The sequence below is a fragment of the Zosterops lateralis genome (assembly GCF_965231275.1).
Source record: "Zosterops lateralis genome assembly, chromosome: 9".
Lineage (NCBI taxonomy): Eukaryota > Metazoa > Chordata > Aves > Passeriformes > Zosteropidae > Zosterops > Zosterops lateralis.
This window is the reverse complement of record NC_139769.1, coordinates 26,897,841-26,917,938: the sequence shown is the minus strand read 5'-3', so window position 1 is coordinate 26,917,938 and position 20,098 is coordinate 26,897,841. Positions and strand designations below refer to the sequence as shown.

The window sequence follows — 20,098 nt, the reverse complement described above, 5'->3', positions numbered from 1 at the left end:
GTGGAATAGATTTGGGAAACATGCATTTAAAAATCAGAGGAATGCTGGAAAAGCTGACTGAAAGCTCTCCCTACAAACAGGAAACTGAGGAAGTGCTGGAAAGCTGCTGCTGCTGAATCAAGTCTCTCCCCCCTGTCCCCCTCTCCCCTACTCATTAAGCCATGTCAAACACTTACCAATACAGCTCACATTGACAGAAATCTTTCTGTGCCCACTGCTAATTATTCAAACATTTAAAGGGAAGCAAAAGTGGAGACATTTTAATTAGACTAACAAGAAGAAAAAAAAGCACAAACAAGTGAGAGAACAGGAAAGAGGAAAACACATTTTGATACATATGATTCACCAAAACAATGCTTTAGCAAGACAACTGTTAGAAGTGAGATGAGAACAAAGGAGTGCTCATACAAAAGGACTGGACAATTCCCTGGAGGAGAGCCAAGTAATGGTTTTTATTGCTGAGAGATTATTAATGTCTAAATTACAGCCTGTGACCAATGCCCTCATGAAGTCTGGCATCAGAGCCCTCCTAGGCACAGATGGAGATGCTGCAGTGCAGGAGCAGAGAGGTGGCTCAGAGAAATCACAAACGAATTTGGTAAACAGCCATGCAGAAAGGTCAAAACCCAGGCTGCCTGATCCTGGGAATGCTGCCACTTCAAACACTGACCAGAAGGAGCCTGTGTTCTTTTAAACAAAGCATGGGGATCCTCTGCTTTCCTCTCACCTTTTGGTTGGGTATGCAGTGCTCCCACCTCTCCCTGGAGCCCTCTAACAGCATTACTCAGGTCACCAGGCAGCTGGAGAGCTCCCCAACACCATGTACACCACGAGAATAAACACAGGCTTTCCCTTGATCTGTCATGCAGATATTCCTACTGCCTGTATTGATCATGCTTAGCTGCCTCCTGCTGTGAGGACATGCCACTGTCACCTTGCCTTAGGGCAAAAACTACTGCCAGTGAGCAGAGATAGGAGTTTCTGGGTAGTTTTGGTGTTGTTTTCTGGTTTTCAGCCCAATACCTCTTTGCTCTGCAGCACCCAAAGGGACCAAGCAAGGGCTCAGTGTTGCAGCAGAGGGAGGTGCAAGTAGCAAACATGAAATCCATGATCTGCAAAGCATTAATAAAGTAACACCAATTCCCACAATTACTGATGGAATTTGAAATCAACCCCCTTAAAGCAAAAAAAGAGAAAACAGTAGAGACAAAAACATGAAGTACATTGGGCAAACATACAAGAAAATGTCACTTTGATGACACTGAATAGGGCAAACCACCCCGAAATGGAAGTGACTAAGTAAGAGATGCTTTTATACATTTCAGGTGAACAATCCTCCTAACACAAACCCAGCCAGCTTTGTCTTGGCTGCAGCCTGAAACTGCTGAGGCTACTGAATAATCATAATCATAAGAAATCATTTCACCACAGTGTTTTAAATGAAACAAACCCATCACACGTCCAAAGCCTGACCCATCCCCTCCTTTCACCAGAGTTATTGGATTTTCATTGAGAGAACCAGATCAAGGCTCCCCAACTGGGGTGTGATAAGGACACCCTCCAAACACAGTTCCCAGGTTCTGCTGTGGAGTTCTGTGCTCCAACATGCAACCACCGAGAAATAAATATGAGGGGGATTTTGTGGTGCAGCATGGCAGAAGGCACAACACAGGTGAAACTTAAGTGGATGATCTGTTCAACCAAAGATTTTCCTGAGTCTTGATGCTTTTCATTGAAACCTCTGAAGTGCATACAAGAACTAAGTTTCACTACAGGGAGACAAGACTCTACTCACACAGCCCCACGTGAGTGCTTCAGTAAGAATCCTGCCATCTGAAGGAACAAGAGATGTGAGATTTTGTGTCTCTGTGTGTAAATAGGGAGAGAAGAGTAGAAAGTGAAGATAAAAACTGCAGTCACAATCCTTTACCCCTTATGCTTATGTGAGCAGTGCTGCTCACCTTAGCCTGGCAGTGGGTGCTGGGGGCTTCCTCCACTCACAACCATCAACCATTTATTAATGCCTGATAATTCATTCCATCAACCTTATCCTTATGGACTCCTCACTTGTTTATATTCCAATTCACAGCTGTGAGCAGGACCATTATGGGTCCTTGTGAGGCACGAGCTCCCTGCTTCAGCACCCCAGGAGCCCCCCACGGCCGTGGGTGAGGGGTGGCCCCCGTGCCTGGCACACTCTCCAGCAAGGAAACAGCACAGCAACACTTTCTCAGGAACACTGAAATCAGATCGTGCAAGTGTCAGGCGTGACAGAGAAAACAGCTCCAGCTCTTTGAAAGGTGATAGTGACTGATGCATGTCAGTATCTATTTATGCCACAAATCTTCTCTTACCTGGGAAGTACCTAAATACAGTGAAAGTGTATCCAAAGGGGCTGGGGGAAACTCCTATCAGAAACCAGTCCATACCAATCCACTTATCTTGTAAAACAGAAACCGGAGCAAGTATACCCAAGAACTCTGGCAGGGACTACACTTCACTGTTACTGTCTATTCAGCCACATTTCTCAAAGGAGTTTGGTAATTTATTACAGCACTTTCTTCTTCTGAGTGTACACAAATTAATGGAAAAAAAAGCCTTAAAAGCCCATTTCCATATTTCCCAATTTAATTCCCTGAAACAGTTTGTGAATTCAACAAGGGATTTCTCAGTAAGCATTTTCATAAGTAAGTGCATAGTGCTAGCTATGCTTCAGTCTTCATGGACTGATCCTGAACAAAGTGCTCATAAATTCTCTGTAAAAGCTTCTGCAATATTGATTCCTTTCCTCTTTCTTTAGCACCATGGGGTATATTGGCTTGAATTGATGGTTATCAAATTTAGGAGACTCTTACAGTGTATAAACATTCCTCATAATTGTTTATCTCAATATCTTATCTCATTGAGTTGTTTTATTTTATTGCCTTCAAGTAAAAAATCATGTTATAAGTAGCTGTATGTAGGGAAACACCCATGCAGAGCGTCTTAATAAAACATCCACACAGAAGAACTGAACAAGCAAAATCTCTTTCTGAAAATCCCAATGGCACCAAAAGCTCGAAGGACTTGCTGCAGTGGGGTGATCTGGGGAAGGTGAGGAACAAAACCACTCTGGTTGTAGCTGCCCCTCTTCAGACAGGGCTGCAGAGATTTGCTTCACTCCCTTGGGCAGTCCTGGGCACGGACAGGGTACAGAGCACTGGCATCCTCCCAGCTTCAGGAGACCCCTCCCTCATTCTGTGAATCCCTCGGCTGTTTACAGACAGTGCAGCCTGACCCTGACCTTGCTGGATTCATAAATCACACCTATGGCTCCTTCCTCCCCAGTGTTTTATTGCTCTAATGCAGCCAGAGCACTCAGAGCAGGCAGTTATCGCTGTGTTCATTTGACAGCCAAGGAAATGGAAGCAGAGATGGGAAGTGATTTCCTGAACATATTGCTCACAGCCAGAGGCTGATCCAGATAGTGAAATCCTATTACTTGATTTCTGATTTCCAGCACCACCACAATGCCAAACTGAGCAGGGGATCTCTTTTCCAGCTCCTCACTTCCTTTCTCTATCTAGCACTGCATTAACACTCTAAAAATACCTTGTCCCACTACACTAACAATGCAGCCAGTATTCTCTAAATCTCCTCACTTTTTATCCTCCCTAGGTCTTGCCCTAATGTAAAGGAAGGGAAAAAAAAAAGAAAGAAAGAAAGAAAAAAGCCAATGAAGAAAGTGTGCAGTGCTTTCCTTTCTCATTCCAAAATTTCCAATCACACACATCATCTTAGTTCACACTCAAACTTGTAACATTTTGTTCCAGTTAATATTTTTTATTTGAAATACAACTATATCGAGTTCCAGGAAGAAAGCAGCTCTATTTTAAGGCATACAGCTCTATTTAAGTACTTTATTAAGCCAGATGAAGGTTTCAGTTTAATGAAATTAAATTAAAAAACTGACTCGGTGCTACTCGTCTGTGCAGTCATTACTATGGACAACTGGATCATCCTTTCCTTGAAATGCGGTTGGCCAAAAGCAATGAAGAGTATCCTGCCACATCTGTGTAGGAATAAGGCTCAGAAGTAGATAAAGCCATTTGTTTTTCTTCTGGGAGGAGACAATAATGAAAAAGAAAGAACAAACCCCACAGAACTGTGCTGACTCAACAGACTTGTCTCATGGATTAGACTTTGAAGGGGGTGAATGGGATATTGTGCTATGACACAGTATAATCTGAACAACTGTATCTCCAATGAGATCTTAGCCACAAGCATGAAATCTGAAAGGGAAAATTTCAATTTCTCACAAAGCTCTGTTTCAGGTGAGCTTTTCTGCACAGAAAACCTGCAGCATCCATTTGTAAAAATTAATGTAAGCTTGACATCAACTGCCTAAAAAGAAATTCCAGGCTGGAACGTGGCTTGAAGAATTCCTGTCTCTCCTTTTGACACCATGCAGGGAAGGGCTCACTGGCAGTGGCCGTTTCACCACCAGTTTGAAGCCCTGGAAGAGCCCATCTCCAGTGTTCTCACTGTGCTACAGGATCCTGTTCATCCCACACATCCTTCAGCCCCACACTGTAAGGCTCATTCAGCACCATCTGATCCCTGGGTTTGGGGCACAATAAAAGCCCCAGCTGTCAGATGCTGTTTTACCATCTAAGCTGGAAGGAAGGAGGTGTTCCCTGAAATTCCTTACAGAGGTACATGGTGTTGAAGAGATGTCCTGCTGAACGCATGCCTGAGCATCTGCTGCAGAACAGCATCTCTCCACCTTGTGTCTGGGAACAGAACTGACAGAAATGCTCTTTTTACATCAGCAAAACAGCTCCGCCCCAGCACACTTGAGTGTCCCTTCCATGCAGGGGCAGATGTTTCTTCTTGCTCCAAGTCATCTCCTTGCCAGCTCTGTATGTTTAAGAATTCCTGAAGAGTCTTCAGGATAATGGAAAGCCAACCTGGAAGCCAGCTGAAGGCAAAGGAAACTAGCATTGCTGTGGATTTTGTTTAATTTCTCCACATTAGTCCATTATCAAAATGCCTCAATTGCAATGGCACATTCCAAGGAATTTATAGAAAAAAGAGACAGGCAGGTTGCAAAAAGAGCACCTGCACAATTTGCTATGATTCAAGGCAGCAGCAGCAGAGTCAGTGACGCTGGATCATTTCCAACACCAGATCCTTTTGTCAGATTTTAATCTCTACAATGTATTTCCATTCACAAAAATCCAGTGAAGCAGGTACAGCCCATTATTCTTCTGCGGCCTTGCTGTTTAAAGATCTGCTTAGTTAGGCTCAGTTAGCAAAACATTTAACTAAGAGTAAGCTGAGACAGGGAGATGTTCAATAAGCCCCACTGTACAGCGGTCCTGCAGCAACACAGGAAAAGAGACTGGAATTTGGATTCCCTGAACTGTAACTCTGAACACCAACGTGTACTTTTACACTGACCACACTGCTTGTGTTTGAGAGGCTGCAGGGGAACCTGCATCTAAGAAAAAGGGCCAAGGAACGGATGTTCTGCTTATGGCAGATGCTTTTCAGAATCCCAAAATGTCTCTCTGCAATCAAAAATTCATTCACTTTGACATATGGGAGGTTTATTATCCATTTCAATTCTCTTTGTTTTACTAAAGAAGAAACACCCTGAGTGGCTGCAAAGCAGTGCTTGGAAATGGCTGATTGTTTTCTGCACTTGCAGCTGATGTCTCACAGCTCCCCCAGACACAAGTGCTCCCTCCTGTACAGATCAGGGCTGCAGCAGTGAGACACACACCGGGAAAGGAACAGCCAGATCCACTGTCAGCCAGCACACGGTTTGCATTTCAATGCTTCTGCTCAACAGGAGTCCTGTGGTGAAGGACACCAGTACCAGAAACATTCTAGATGGAAAAATATCTGCTTAGGTAATTTTTATTATCTGGCCTAACTTATAGAATGCCTCAACGATGAGACCCCTGCTACTGAGGACTATCCAGGCTAAATGGAGCTATTTGTACATGCCACAGGCACAGTGAAGACTGGAAAACTGGGGGAGTGACGCTGCCCAGCCATGAAAGCCAAGGCTCTGCTCTGGGTAACACATTTCCTATGAGCAGCAGCTGTTCCTCCAGCATAGGATTTATTCATCAGTTTGTACCTCATACACATAACAGCTCCAAGTGATTCTGTGCCTTACATACATACTCCTTTTGATATACAGCATTTGATACTGAAGGTTTTATGTCTCCTTGGTGACTGTGTGAAATCCAACTCTTAGCTCTCTCCACCAGAGGTCTACAATTCATTCTGATTGAGATCTAACCCATGTCCACAACAACTCCAGAGGTCTGGTCACATTTCTCAGCACATCACAGCAAGAGAGGAGAACAGCAAGCAGGAAGACACACAGAGCCTTCACCACCATCCCCGTGACAACAGAAGCATTCAGGAGAAAGAACCAAGGAATCTTCTGGCATCATATAGCAGAGAAACTGTCTCTCCCAGCTACCTGGTGTTAGGGTTCACTTCCAACCTTGTTTATTGTGGAACTAACACAGACCTATAGCACAACTGCCAGCAACTTATCAGTGCCAAGGTTCAAACTAGTGGTTTTACCAAGGTTTTAGTGTAAAACCTGTCTCATTCAAAATATTTACACTCCACAGAGTGCACACCTTTCAGCTAATAAACTCCTGGCTCAACATTTTCTGAAACCTGCCATGAGAGTAGTGAAACCTGTTGTCTGCAAGACAAGGTTCTGATCCTGCTGAATGACTGAGCCACATCTTGTCTCCTGTCACACTGTATCCAGCACAAGATGAAGAATAATCTGCTTCCTGAGATGGAGGATTGGTGCTAGATGATAACTCTGAACCATATGCCCAGGTAATCAAAGAACCTTGCAGTATGCTTTGTTAATATTACTTTACATCAACTCTGAGTCACAGTATCAAAAAGATTCTCATTTGTGTCTTTAAAATCAGCATCAGGTTTCTCTGATGCATGTGGAGGTCCCTGATGCTCAAACCTGTCGTTACTTTTATCAATATTTCAAACCTACAAGTTACTAAGAACAATTAGTTTTTAGTGCACTACTCCACTAGCAAAAAATGGACACCTTTTCTGTATTAAAACTGAACCATTGTGGACCTATTGGAGTGGGCCCAGGAGGCCATGGAGATGCTCTGTGGGCTGGAGCACCTCTCCTATGAACCCCAACTGAGAGAGCTGGGGTTGTTCAGTCTGGAGAGGGGGAGATAATGGGGAAACATTAGAGCCCCTAAAGGGGCTCCAAGAGAGCTGGAGAGGGACTTTGAAGGGCTGGAATGGCTTCACACTGCTAGAGCACAGGGTTAGGTTAGATTTTGGGAAAACATCCTCCATTGTGAGGGTGGGGAGGCCCTGGCACAGGGTGCCCAGAGAAGCTGTGGCTGCCCCTGGACCCCTGGAAGTGTCCAAAGCCAGGCTGGATGGGGCTTGGAGCAACCTGGGATAGTGAAAATGGTCCCTATCCGTGGTAGGGAAGGGAACCCAAATGGTCTTTAATGCCTCTTAAAACCTGTGACTCTGTGATTATGTAATTACATTCAGAGCTCTACAATCCACTTTGTTATATCAAATATTTTCATCTACATTTCAGCACCTAACACAGCTTCATTCTCTAACAGTCTTGCCTCTTTTCTGCTTATCCAGCTCCATAAACAAAACTGCTAATACCTTAAAAAAAGCCACACATTAAATGATCAGCATTCTGAAAATACAAGTGGGACAATGTCCAACTCCAAGGTATCAGCAAGGCTCACTGAGGCATGGCACAGCCTTTCAGTACAACAACTAATCCATGCCCTGCTCAGTTATCTCACTAATCCTTCATCTACCCAGAAGGTTCCCTCTATACCTTGAATGAGGCTTCAGGTTTTGCCTTATGTTGCATCTTTGAGCCTCTGTACCTGCAGGATGCCTTGGCAGGGAGCTGGCAGGGAGGTGGAGGAAGGGCAGGGCCGTTTAAAATCACTTTTGGCCATTGATGTGGTTTCAGCAGCTGCCTGGGAGTATCCCTGGGGGATGGGGCTGGACAGCCCATCAGCCCCCAGAAATACAAAGGAGCTGTACCAGTTCCCAAACCTGCTGTGTTTTCGGTTTTTTAAACTTTCTGCTGCTTTCCCTGCCCCAGCTGTGGTTCTACCACACCAGCACTTCCAGCCACCACTACCACTTCAACTGTGCACAGACCTGTGCTCATCCATCACCTTTAGCTGAGACCCTGTCAGGCCCCTCAGTTACCAATGGAATCGAAACTTGTCACTTTATCACCCAGCACTGAACATCCCAACAGCACCTTAAGCACTGACAGAAGCAAGGAGTTTGTCAGGCAGGAGGGGCTGAAAGAAAAAGGTGAAATGTGTCTGTGCTGCCAGCTTCAGCAGGAAAGCCAAGCTGCTGCCACTGCAAGGGAAAGAGCTCCCACAGAGAGAGAGCAGACACTTCCTTTGGGAAACAAAGCCAGCAAACCACCAGCAACATCTGGCTCCCGTGCTTTTCACCCTCTGGTACCAGCAGCAGCAGAGAGGCAGCACGACATCTTTTTTCCCCCTTAGCTCTCTGTGCTAGTGCTGTCTATTCCTCATCCCTCTGGCCATGGAAATAATGAGACCCTTGGTTCTGAGACAACTGGATTCTTGTTATCCTGTTCCAGTGTTGCCTGACCTGCTCTGAAGTTCAGCCTGAGTGTGGACAAGCTGTGTGCTCATTCTTGCCCATGCACTGTGGTCTCCAAGGTAACAGACAAATAATACACAATATCTTACTTATGCCTTGATATCTTACTTGGGATTACTTTGGCAACTCTGCCTTGAAGCAAAGGCACAACACTATATACAAGGAGCACCACCTTGGCACAGCTAACATGCTGCTCCAAATCAAAACATCTGGATTCTTCTAGAAGCCTCCAGCTTTACAACAACCAGCACAGCCAGCACTCCAGTCAGCACAGATGGCTGGTTTTGGTGAGCTCATGGGGACACAGGTAAAAGGAAGAAATAAAGAAAAAAAAAAAATGTATTACATTGTGCACGAAAGCACAAACCCAACAGGATAACACCCACTGAAATACATTTTCCAATTTCAGCACAAAGTATGCCAAATTCTTCTGAGACTTGGGTTCAAAAAGAATGAAAGTAGTTGTAGACACTGAAGACAGAATATTTGTAACTAGTATTTACCTGCCTCTTCTAGTAATTATGAAACTGGACTTCTATAAAGAGATAAACTGCCTTTTCATCTCATTTCAGCACTCCTTTCAGAGTCCATGAACATACTTCCTATATATAACCAATAATGTCCAGAAACTTATTTCAAATTTCTTCTCCCAAATGGGCTTGTAATGATGACAGAAACAAGCTGTTTCTTGAGTGCCCAGAAACACTTGTATTGATTTCCCTTAATTCTTGTAAGAAGAAAATGAGGAAGCTTCAGAACATTGATGTCCTTATTTTGAATGTTTCAAAATTCTATTGCTATTTATAAAATGTGTATTTGAGACATTGCTTAAATAAGTCTTTCTTGATCCAATGACAGTAAAAAGGCAGCAAGAAGAAATGCATTCAGACATGAAGAGAAAATAAACAGAAAATAATGCAGGTTATTATTTTGGAACAAATTAAACAGTAACTCAAACTAAATTAAGAAAAAAAGTTCAAATTCTTCTCTGAATTCCATTAGGCTGGATGGTACTCTAGACGATAACTGAAAGAAGATGATTTCTAAGTGTTGTTCAAATGCATTAAAAATTACAGCTCAAAAATAATTATGATTCAGATGAGTCACAATGGTCCAGAAAACAGCTCAGCTCTAACCAGTCTGTAGGTTTTATTGCAGGGCAAAAGTACTGACAGAACAAGCAGAAGAGATTATCTGGTCCACTTTTGCTTTTTTATAGTAAATACTTAAAGCAGAAGAGATTCCCTTAGACCAAAATCCCTGCATGGAAATAAGATTTAAGCACCACAAATCGACCCATCTGGATGACTCTGGTTGGCAAGCTGAAACCATGAACCCACACAAAGGCTCTGCAGAGCCGATAAGGATCTGGCTAAAAAACTGGTTCTACGCCAACGTCATGTTATAAACTGTAGCTCCCATTTTACTCTTTATCTACAGACCTGCCTGTCTACGTTTAAAAACAGAATCCTGCCAAGGCGGGAACCTCCCTCAGAATGGGAAACATGACCCACTTCCCTCCAAATGATTATAGGTTTGAAGTTACGGGGCTCTGAGGCACAGCTATAAGGACAGGAGTAAGAGCTCTTCACTAGAACACACACAGATGATTGACTAGCTATACACATGCACTATACACATGCACTATACACACTGGATACAGCACAGGCACCGCCAGCACTAACAGCGCACCCAACACAAACCCCGCCCTGCAGTTCCGGGCCCCGCCGCCGGGGGCGCTGCTGCCTGCGGGCCGGGCACGGCTGCCTGCGGGCCGGCAGGGGGCGCTGTGCCGCCCCTCAGGCGGGGATGGCGGCGGGCGGCACAGGGAGATGGAACGGCGCTTCCTCTGCCAACCCACGGCCGGGGCCGGTCCTGCTGTCCCTCTGCAGGGCCAAACGGGCTCTAGCAGGGACCTCGGAGCGGCTGCTGGCAAGGCAGAGGTGGGCACACCCGGCGTGGCAAATAAAGTCTAGCAAAATCTCCAGAGCCGTGCCAGGAGCTGCCAGAGTGAGGGGTAAAAGTGTAGCAACCCCCAAATGAGCGCAGGAAACAGCAGGGCTGGGCAGCACAGCTGGAGACACTGTGCCCAGAGGGGTCGGGAATCCCTTCCCGGGGAGGTCGGGGGTGAGAAGGTCCCAGGTCAACAGCTGCTCTCGCCAGCAGGGGCTTACCCAGCACAAGGAGCCGCAGTGAAGAGCAAAACCACTCAGCAGCAGCAGCAGCAGCGACAGCCCGGCACCAAACCCACCCCTGTCCCGCTCTGGGCCCCAGAGCCCAGAGAGTCCCGGATAAAGCTCAGAGCAGCCCTCAGCCCCCAGCCAACATCTCACGGTACCTCTGCACTTCCCAAAGCCCCACAGCCCAGAGACAGGAGCAAACTGCCCCTTCTTCCTCCTCCTCCCAGCCACATCTTTTGTCTCTCAAGTATCGTCGTTATCATCTCTTAGGCAACAAATGGGAGAAAATTCCCTGAGAGGAAGGAAAAAAAAAAAGGAAAAATCCTAACCTCCAACACCGTCCGATAAAAGTAACTTTACAGCTGTAAGAGTCTTCTCTAGCACTGGCTTCCCTACCACATGAGGGATTTGTATTTTCTTAAAACCCGGATGCTCCAAGGAGTATCCAACAACCATAAAGCATTAATTAAAAAGCTCAGGAAATGGGTCAGAAAGCCATTGAGAAAGGCAATCATTACCCAGTGACATCTTTCATTTTTAGTCAGTGACATTCTGGGTCTCTTCTGGGCCTCATCAAAGATCCAGAACTACCAAACACTACATCGGTAGCCTGCAAAAAAGATACAATCCAACTAAGAGAATTTGCAGATGACATGTGGAAAGAAAGAACAGTGCAGAAGAAGAACCAGAAACTGTGCACATACACTTAAATTCCTGGAAGCAGCTCCTTCAAGTGAAACACAGCACTGTGCTGACTCCAGAGCACATGTCCACAGGACTGTACTACAGCCTGGGGCTGGGGTGGAATCCCATGAGGAGGAGATGGGAAGGACAGAGGATGGAATAATGGGAGGCACATGCTGGGAAAGCAGTCTGCCACCAGCTGGGCAAGCTCTTCCTCCACAGCCCCCTCCCCCTCACCTCTGGTCAGTTTGGTGGCAAACTGACCAGAATAAACCTGCAAACATAATTTTTTTTGAAGATGTTTATTATGTCAATACCATTGATAGCTCAGCCCCGCAAGCAGCTGCATTGGCATTGCTCAGGAGGACAGAGTGGGACAGCTCCTCCTCAGGACAGCCTGAAAGCTGGATCCCTCGGTGTGTTGGAAAGGGTTCAGATGAGGATTGTACCTGTGGAAAGAGCCAACTGCCATGACAGTGACCACCCAAACCTCCTTCCTCCTCTGGCAGCAGCTCCAACTACAGCACAGCAAGGAAAGATGGGCTTCAGAAGTTCAAGTGCTGCCAAGGACTCTGTACTGCAAGACTCCACACAGGGAGAAATAGAAATTCAAAGAAAACCTGAGATTGGAAGGGCTCCAGAGAGAACATGGACCTGCTCAGGCAGGGGCAGTTCAAAGCCAGAGCAGGCTGCTCCTGAAGCTTTCAAGGATGGAGCTGCCAGGGTCTCCCCGGACAGAACTGCTTTCCTTTGTGCTGAGCCAGAACTAACTCTGCTGCAAATTACAACCATTTATCATAAATGCAATGTCCTGTCACTGTGTGCCTCACAGTTTGGCTCTCTGCTTTCTAAGACCTTCTTTCAGGTGGCTGGAGACTGCAATTAGATCCCTCCTGAGCGTTCTCCTCCTCAGGCTAAGATGCCCCAATTCTGCCATCCTTCACCAGGCAGTCAGACCCTGCCCTCTACACTCCACTTGCCTTAACCTGCGAATATCCCTGGTCTCCGTGGGGGCTCGGGACTGCATTCAGGGAGAGATACGTTTCACTGACACCTGTCTGTGCACAGCCAGCCTTGGGCACTGCAGGGCACAGGTTATCCACCACAACTCTCAGCTGGCACACATGCTGTCCAGAGATTCAGTCCCCATCCTGCAGAGGTGATGGTGTTTATCCTACTCAGGATTTTGCATTTGCCTTTGCACTTGCTGAACCTCAGCAAGCTCCTCTCAGCCCAGCACTTACCCTCCCTGTAAAACAGGGTGCATCACCTTCTGGTGTCTTGGCCTGAAGATGTTAAGCACAACCCCACTATCAACCCCCAGAAATGTTCAGCTCCCTTCCAGTTAGACTTCAACCCATGGATGACTCTGTACTGCACTTCTCCCAGGCCTCCCAAATTTTTCACCCACTTTGCAGTTCACCCACCCACTCTAAACCTCCTCAGTTCAGCTTTGATGAGAAGCTGAGAGCTTAAAAATCCTTATGGCAGGGTTTGCCAGTGTGTAACCACAAATTCTTTCCATGAAATGGCCGATAATTCCCCCGAATAGAGAGCTAAACACAGCAAGGCAGGCAGGAAAATGGAAATACAATGAACTTTCCACAAGAACGTCCTTCAGCTCTGGATTAAGAGGATTATACCACTTAGAAGAGCATTTTTATAACCCCTTGAGTCCAAGTTTTCTGCAGATAAACTGAAAATTGAAATTCCCCACAGTAAAGCGGCTCAATTCTTGCACAAACTACACAGCAGCCCACTTATATATGCTGCTCTCCATGTCTGTGCAAAGTAGTTTCAGAATAACTGGAAATTCTGAAAGCAAGACCACACAGCAAAACAACTGCATTTCATGGTCACATTGCAATATGACTAATTTTATTATAATATATGTTGAGGGATTACTATTACACAGTGTAGCTTTGAAACATATTTAACAAAACCTTATCTCAGATCATCCACATCCTGTTTTAATTGTTTAAGAGCACCAGAACAACATTATAAAAATACTGCTATCCTTTCCAGTGCAAAATACAGCTAGAAGGGATGGACACAGATAATACAGGTGATGCAGACAGCAGATAAGTCTGACTGTGCCCAAGTTCACGGCACTGGCTGTGTCAGAAGGTCACACACGGCTGGCCTAAAGCACAAGGAACCAGCACAGCTCTCACCTGGCCTGGTTTGGTTTCATCATTAACTCTTTGTCACCTCACGTCATGACACATCCTCTCTCCCTGTGCAGAGAGACTCCTGTGCACCCCGGGCCATTGCACAACCCAAAGGAACTACAATGAGTTACTTGTAATGCCAGAAACCTTCCAGCAAGGCCATTCCAGCCACAGAACAAAAGTCTTTGCAGAATGTTGTTGGTTTTTTTTTTTTTTAAAACTGTTCTCTGCAACCTGAGCGGTGTAATAGGAAAGCTTTTCAAAATAACTGAAACTGGATTTTGCAAACCCAACAGATGAATCCCAGATTGCAACATACCTGTGCTATTAATATAAACTCTTAGAATAAACAAAACCTCCACAACTCCTTCCTGCAGAACATCCCTTTGTGTACAGTACACGCCTTTGTGTACAGTACACACCTCTGTGCAAGCTGGTGAATGGACTGTGACAGAGTCAACACGATTTGCCCCGACTTATCCCGACTGTCCACCTGTCCTGCAGTTAAATAAATGTAGCAGCACGAAACCAAAAGAAACTTTCTGAGCTGTCAGGTCCTGTCCCTTCATAATGCAGACTCCCATGCATTGTCTAGTCCTATCATAATCCTGAGGAGAGCTTCATTTTAAACCTCTGCAGGTTGTTTGCACCATTGTTTGCTTAATTAATATCCTTCAAAAACCAGCTGAAAACCAGTTAGGTGTTTCCTATGTAAACCCAACAAAAACCGTATCTCTTAATTTCTTTACTAGTACATAATGCACTGAAATATTGGAATCCTAGAATGGTTTGGGTTGGAAGGACTTTAAAGACCATTTTGTTCCAACCCTCTGCTGTGGGGCAGGGGCACCTTCCAAAGGACCAGGCTTCTCAAAGCCCCATGTTAATACACAAATATGTTAATACTCTTTGATTCCAGGGGAAAAAAACAAAAAAAAACCCCAAAAGTTGATCAGGACAAACCCTTCCACTAAAGTCAATTAGTCAGATCTTCTAAATAAAAGTAAAATTGTAGTCTTCCTCCCACAGTTGTTCTCTGTTTATTAGGAGATAAGTAGTTACTGCATTAAGAAATGTTTTTCATCTTATTTTCAGAGTGGCAGAAATCATCTGGAGATGTAACACGGTGCTTTCACACCAGTTCCTCTCTCTCTGGGTCACTCACAGCTGATCCACAGGAATCTAGAGATCCACAACACAGTTCCCATTACTTGTGCTCTGCAGCTGCCCAGCCCTGCAGAGCCCATCATGGCAGCACTTCCCAAAGGTTTAAACTACAAGCTAAGCCACCATGAAAGGGCTTCTTCCCACAGGGATTTTAATTCAGGAACTGCAAGTGCTAGCTCCAGAACACCCCAGCAGTTCAGGGCAGGAAGCTCCAGGAAAACCCCCTCTTCATCATCCCTTGCTAAAAGAAACTCAGCCTGAGACACTCCCAGAGCTGCCAGTACCAGCCTCCAGTTAATCCTATTGCAACACCAGGTCCTGTCTGAAGGAGATCCTACCCTGGCATTCCAGGCAGAGTAACACATGCTGCCACAGCAATCAGCTAAGGGAGAGCAAGAGGAAAGGCTGTGGCTGGACAGTAAATTAAGGGATACCACTTATTTAAAAATATCCAGCAAGGGAAGAGTGTGTGACTCCTGATATGCTTGTTAACCAAAGCCTGCCTGGAGCCCAGCCCCAAACCGGGTCACATTAGAGCGGGGTTTTGTCTATACTGAATTTCTACATTTATGTCTAACTGTTGTAATGGACCTTGAAAATTCTGGCCTAAAGAAGGCCAGAGACAGGAAAAAGCATAATAATAAAAGGGACTGGTCAGAATTTGGTTTACATCCAAAGATTCAACGATCCTACGTGAAATGCAGGAAACGACTTCATGCATCCGAGATCTCCTGAGCACGGAGAGGCAGAAAACCCCAGAGGGAAATAAGCACAGAACTCTACACAAGATACAATAAAGCAAAGTTTCTTTTTCTGAGAACACCCTCCTTTGTCCCAGTAGAAGAAATGACTAGGTACAAACACACACCCCATCCCAAATCTGTACACGTGAGCACTACTTTGGGCTGCTGAACAGTTAGCTGATTTGTATTTAGCCTGAAATATTAACTGCATCTGCTTGCACACTAAGCTTAACACCTATACATACATTTTTTATTTCAAAACACTCCCTCTGACTGCTTCTAGGCATCCTGGCTCCCACACGGGCTCAGGATCTGAGGCCAAAGATGAACTGTTGCACCAAATTTCAGAGCCTGCAGGTCTCTCCAAGCACGGAGATCTCCATGACAGAGGGAGATGACCACAATCTACATGTCACTTACAGAAAGAGATATGCTATTTATGAAGAAATAGTGTATTTCATTCAACTAAAACGTTTTTACAGGTATTTGCTGGTTTTGAAATGTATAAAGGTGGAACACCACCATTCCCAAGGAAGGGACTGATTCTCTCAGATTTAGTGATGAGGGTACTGGCACCCCAGAGCCAGCATCTACCCTGACCTCTTGATTTACATTCTAAGGGCCTACAGCTGGACTGGCTTAATTACTATTCCAATTAAGTAAAAAATATTATTTTAACTGTGATCCTACTGAGCAAATCACCTTCTTCTAAACTTAGCTGCCCAGAAAGATTGTAATAATCTCTTCTGAAATAGATTATTTTTATTTTGTTAAGGCATTATAGCAAATTTCTGAAAAAGTAATAAAATAGGAACCAAGGAATAGAAAGAGAAACTGAAGAACAAAAAAGGGCACAAAATAGTGAAGTTTTCAAAGAAGGACTTAACTCCAGGACAGAGCATAACTTTGAGCATTACTGGCAAAGGAGGAACACCTACCACAGCTTTGGGTTTGCTGACTGCCACCAGCTTGGCCAGACAATCCTCATCGCGCAGCTGGCCGAACACATGGGCATCGTAAGCCACCACCATGGAGATCTCTTCCATCATTTTGCTGCCCTGAGCAGCTGAGCAGCTCCACAGTCCAAGGCTGAGCACGGGCTCAGCTCCCTGTCAGTTGTTCACACCCAGCTGAAGACGCTCATGGGGAAGGAGTGTCAGAGAGAGAAAACATGAGCCAGCAAATCAGCTCCCGGTCGGGTTTTCCTCTCGAGGGCGCCTTTGGTATCATGGGAAGCATACACGGCACACCTGCTCACACTCCCAGCACCTGCCTTGCAAAAGGCATTTGCTGAAGTCTGGAGAAAGGCAGGAACCTGTCTGAATTCCAGTATTAGGCCACAGATGAAACAGCAGGAGAAAAAGCAGATTAGAATTAAACAAGAAAAGATCTGTCAGAGCTTGATGGCAGCACTGAAATCACTGCTGTGCTTCTCCAGTTTGGTAGCAATTGTTCATTCTTTATATCCAGTCTTCTCCCATGAAAGCTGATATTCCTGTCAGCAGAGTCTTCCCTTCCAAGGAATTGCTACTTCTGGCTTATTTTTAAGTTCACAGAGATTGGTATAATGCTGTTTTCTTTCAAGCACTCCTTGAAATTTCCTGCCAGTTTCTAAATCTCTCCTTTAAATTTTTTTAAAACACTCACTTCTGCTTTTTTGCAGATCTCAACTGCATTCTGTACCCTGTAGATACTTTTTGATTTTAGCAGGAAGACGATGGCATCAAGTCACAACCCTCTAAAAAAGTGTCCTTCAGTTTCCACGTGTAACAGAGGGTAAAACAGCCCTGAAAGATGGAACAAGGCTGTAAAGCTCTTTCTTGAATAATCTTGTATCTCCACAAATGAAATGAAAACAATTTATGCAATTAAAACTTTACACAGAAGAAAGTTCTTAACTTAGATCTGGCACTGTTTTAGTTAAGAAGAAATATGTTATCTCATCTGTGAATCCTAAATAGCCGACCAGCCTTCCAAACTGCTCCTGACTTCCCAATTAATTTATCATAACTTCTCTTATCTGTCTGACACAGGGCAAAAACAGCACAAGGAAAAAATACGGAACAATAATTAAAAATCAGTACTCCTTAAACTACAAATGAAAATCTAGAAAACAATACCGGACTTTGAACAAACCAACAAAATATCCCAAAAGAAACTCCTTTCAGGACAATCAGGCAAGGTGAAACTCCAGCCACTATATTTTCATCTTCTCTGGAAGCCTTTTCTTCCTTGTGAAAAATCATACCTGCTCAAGAAACAGAAATCATTCCGGCCATCCATTTGTATCCAAAAAGAGTCCGTGCTGAATAGAAAAAAAAATCTAGTAGAAATGTCCACTGCAGGTTGGCGTGGCATATGGTTACACTCTCGCTTTCCAAAATGACTAGTCAGATCCACCTTGCTTTTCTTTTTCCTCTGCTCCTGGAGTATCGTTGTCAAAGATTGCAGCTACCTAAATAGCACCAGGTGCTATTTGCATTTGAATAGGAAACTTGAGCAACAGCTGTAGCGGGCAGGATTAAAACCCTAACAACTCTTCCACTTAAGTACTGGGGAGAAATTACAGGTTATTGCTAGGAAACAGAGAGTTCTAATAGGCTTATGGCAAACAAAAAATGCAGCACTTGAGGTTAAACTCTTGAGACTAAAGCAGATTCTGATCATGCTTAACCCTTGCAGGATGAAGAAAGATATTTTTCCCTTGGAAAGAACCTATAATGCATTCTTTCCTTGTTTTTCTTCAAAAGCCATTTTTTTCCAATTAATTCTTGCAGTAGAAAGACTTCAGGTTCCAGCGCGGCCAAGGAGAAGGTGGCTCTCCGTGTCACCTGTACCGAAGGCCTGCCTGCTGTGCCAACCCCGGCGCAGGGTTTCTGAAGCCTTCAAAGGCCGCTCCCTCCCCAGCGCCCCTGCCTCGGGAGGGGTCGGTATCTGCCCGCAGAGCGAGTTCCGAGCGCGGGGCTGCTCCGGCCCCTCCCCGGGCGCGGACAGAGGCCACCGCAGCCACAGGGACCGGCCCCGCAAACGCGCCAGGGCTCCAGCAGCGCCGGCATCGCCCGGAACGCTCAGGTGGGCACGGGGGAGGGAGCAGGTGCTGTGACAGCAAACGTGCCCGTGGGAATGAACGACCAGTTTAATTCTGCAATAAGGGCAGGAGGTGGGGAATGCAAATTATCAAACGTACTCCACAGCTGCAGCTACTCGAACTCCTCCCCTGATTTAGCCAACAGGCATTTCCGTTTATAAGGAATTATGGACTAGAACTACCTTCTTCTTTTCCTCTTAGAGAGGTTACAATTTAACAGAACTACATCTGCATATTATTGTATAATTACTTCAGTGATTCTCATACCTATTCACAACAAAGGGCTTATAATTCTGGCACGTTCTGACTAGCAATTGCAAGAACTAACAACTGATTTGTGACGTTGGCTGATGCATCTCTTTAAATAGAATGTTTTTCAGTTGTTTCAAGCTAATGAAGCTGAGCTGCCTGCAAATCCCTATCATCCTACATTTTGCATCCCTATGAACAGCCTGTGCTCTACTCTGAATCAGCACACAAAATTGTAACTATCAAGCCAGGTGAACTAAATATTTCGAATTAAACTGACCGAAGCAAACACATCCACCCAGGCACAACTGCAGCCTACTCACCCCAGAGCAGCTGGGAGGGAAAGGGCAAGCAGAGGTGCCCTCCACCACCTCCTCAGGCCACACTACACACTCCTCCCAGCCCCTCCGTACAGAGCCTTCCCCTCTGCCGGGGTTTTTGGGTGCTGAAGTGATGAATAACTTACTAAAAAACAATAAACCCAACGTAGAATATTCGTATTTCCTTACAGCAAAGAGCACATCTCTGTCGAACACCACCTCTACCTTGCAGCAGCCTTCCTCAAGGACCAGGAATGCAGCCCCCGCCACGACACAGCTGTGAAGGCGTACCTCTAAAGCAGGAATTTTTGGAGAAGCCGTGCAACCAAGCAGCCAGGAGACAGAGGAGAGCCAGCAGAAGGGCAGGTGAGCTGCAGAGAACTGTTAACTCGTTAAGATAAGTAGCTCTAATTGCAGTTGTTGGGATTTATATGCCGGTGGTTAAGAGAGGTGAATGGAAAATTCCTGAATTGAGCAGACTAGCTCTCCTAGCAAAGCAAAATCCTGCTCACTCCCAAGATAAATTCATTCTCACTCCACCCCCAGGAATGTCTTGCTGCTATCTGACAGGGATAGGATCTTCTGACAGACGGGGAAGTGAGGTATGTGCAGCTCCTTGGTAAGCGCTCCCTTCCTGCCACCAGCTCCAGGAACACAAAGGCCTTTTCTGTGATTTGCCTCTCATGCATTAATGAATCTGGGAAGATCACAGCCGTCTTCAGAGAAGGAAACATAAAACCCCTTTCAGAGCACTTAGAATGGCATTTGGCAGTCTTCGAGATAAGTTTACATGTCTTTTCCCCCC

The 20,098-nt window shown here is 45.2% G+C and overlaps 1 protein-coding gene across 10 annotated transcripts in view; it reads right to left on the bottom strand.

The window, feature by feature from the left end:
- Positions 1 to 20,098, bottom strand: part of RABGAP1L (RAB GTPase activating protein 1 like) — a 228,283-nt gene that overhangs the window by 15,871 nt on the left and 192,314 nt on the right. Inside the window, exons 1-2 of one of the 10 annotated variants that reach the window (XM_083867629.1) lie at positions 17,885 to 18,525; positions 16,575 to 17,423 (exon numbers count right to left, since the gene is read on the bottom strand). The exons of 7 other annotated variants lie outside the window; for them this stretch is intronic. In XM_083867629.1, the coding sequence (XP_083723755.1) occupies positions 16,575 to 16,685 (111 nt within the window). In that variant the 5' untranslated portion in view covers positions 16,686 to 17,423; positions 17,885 to 18,525. Of the gene's footprint in view, positions 1 to 16,574; positions 18,526 to 19,584; positions 19,847 to 20,098 lie in introns of those variants that run through there. 2 more of the 10 variants (XM_083867630.1, XM_083867628.1) reach the window with 2 other exon arrangements.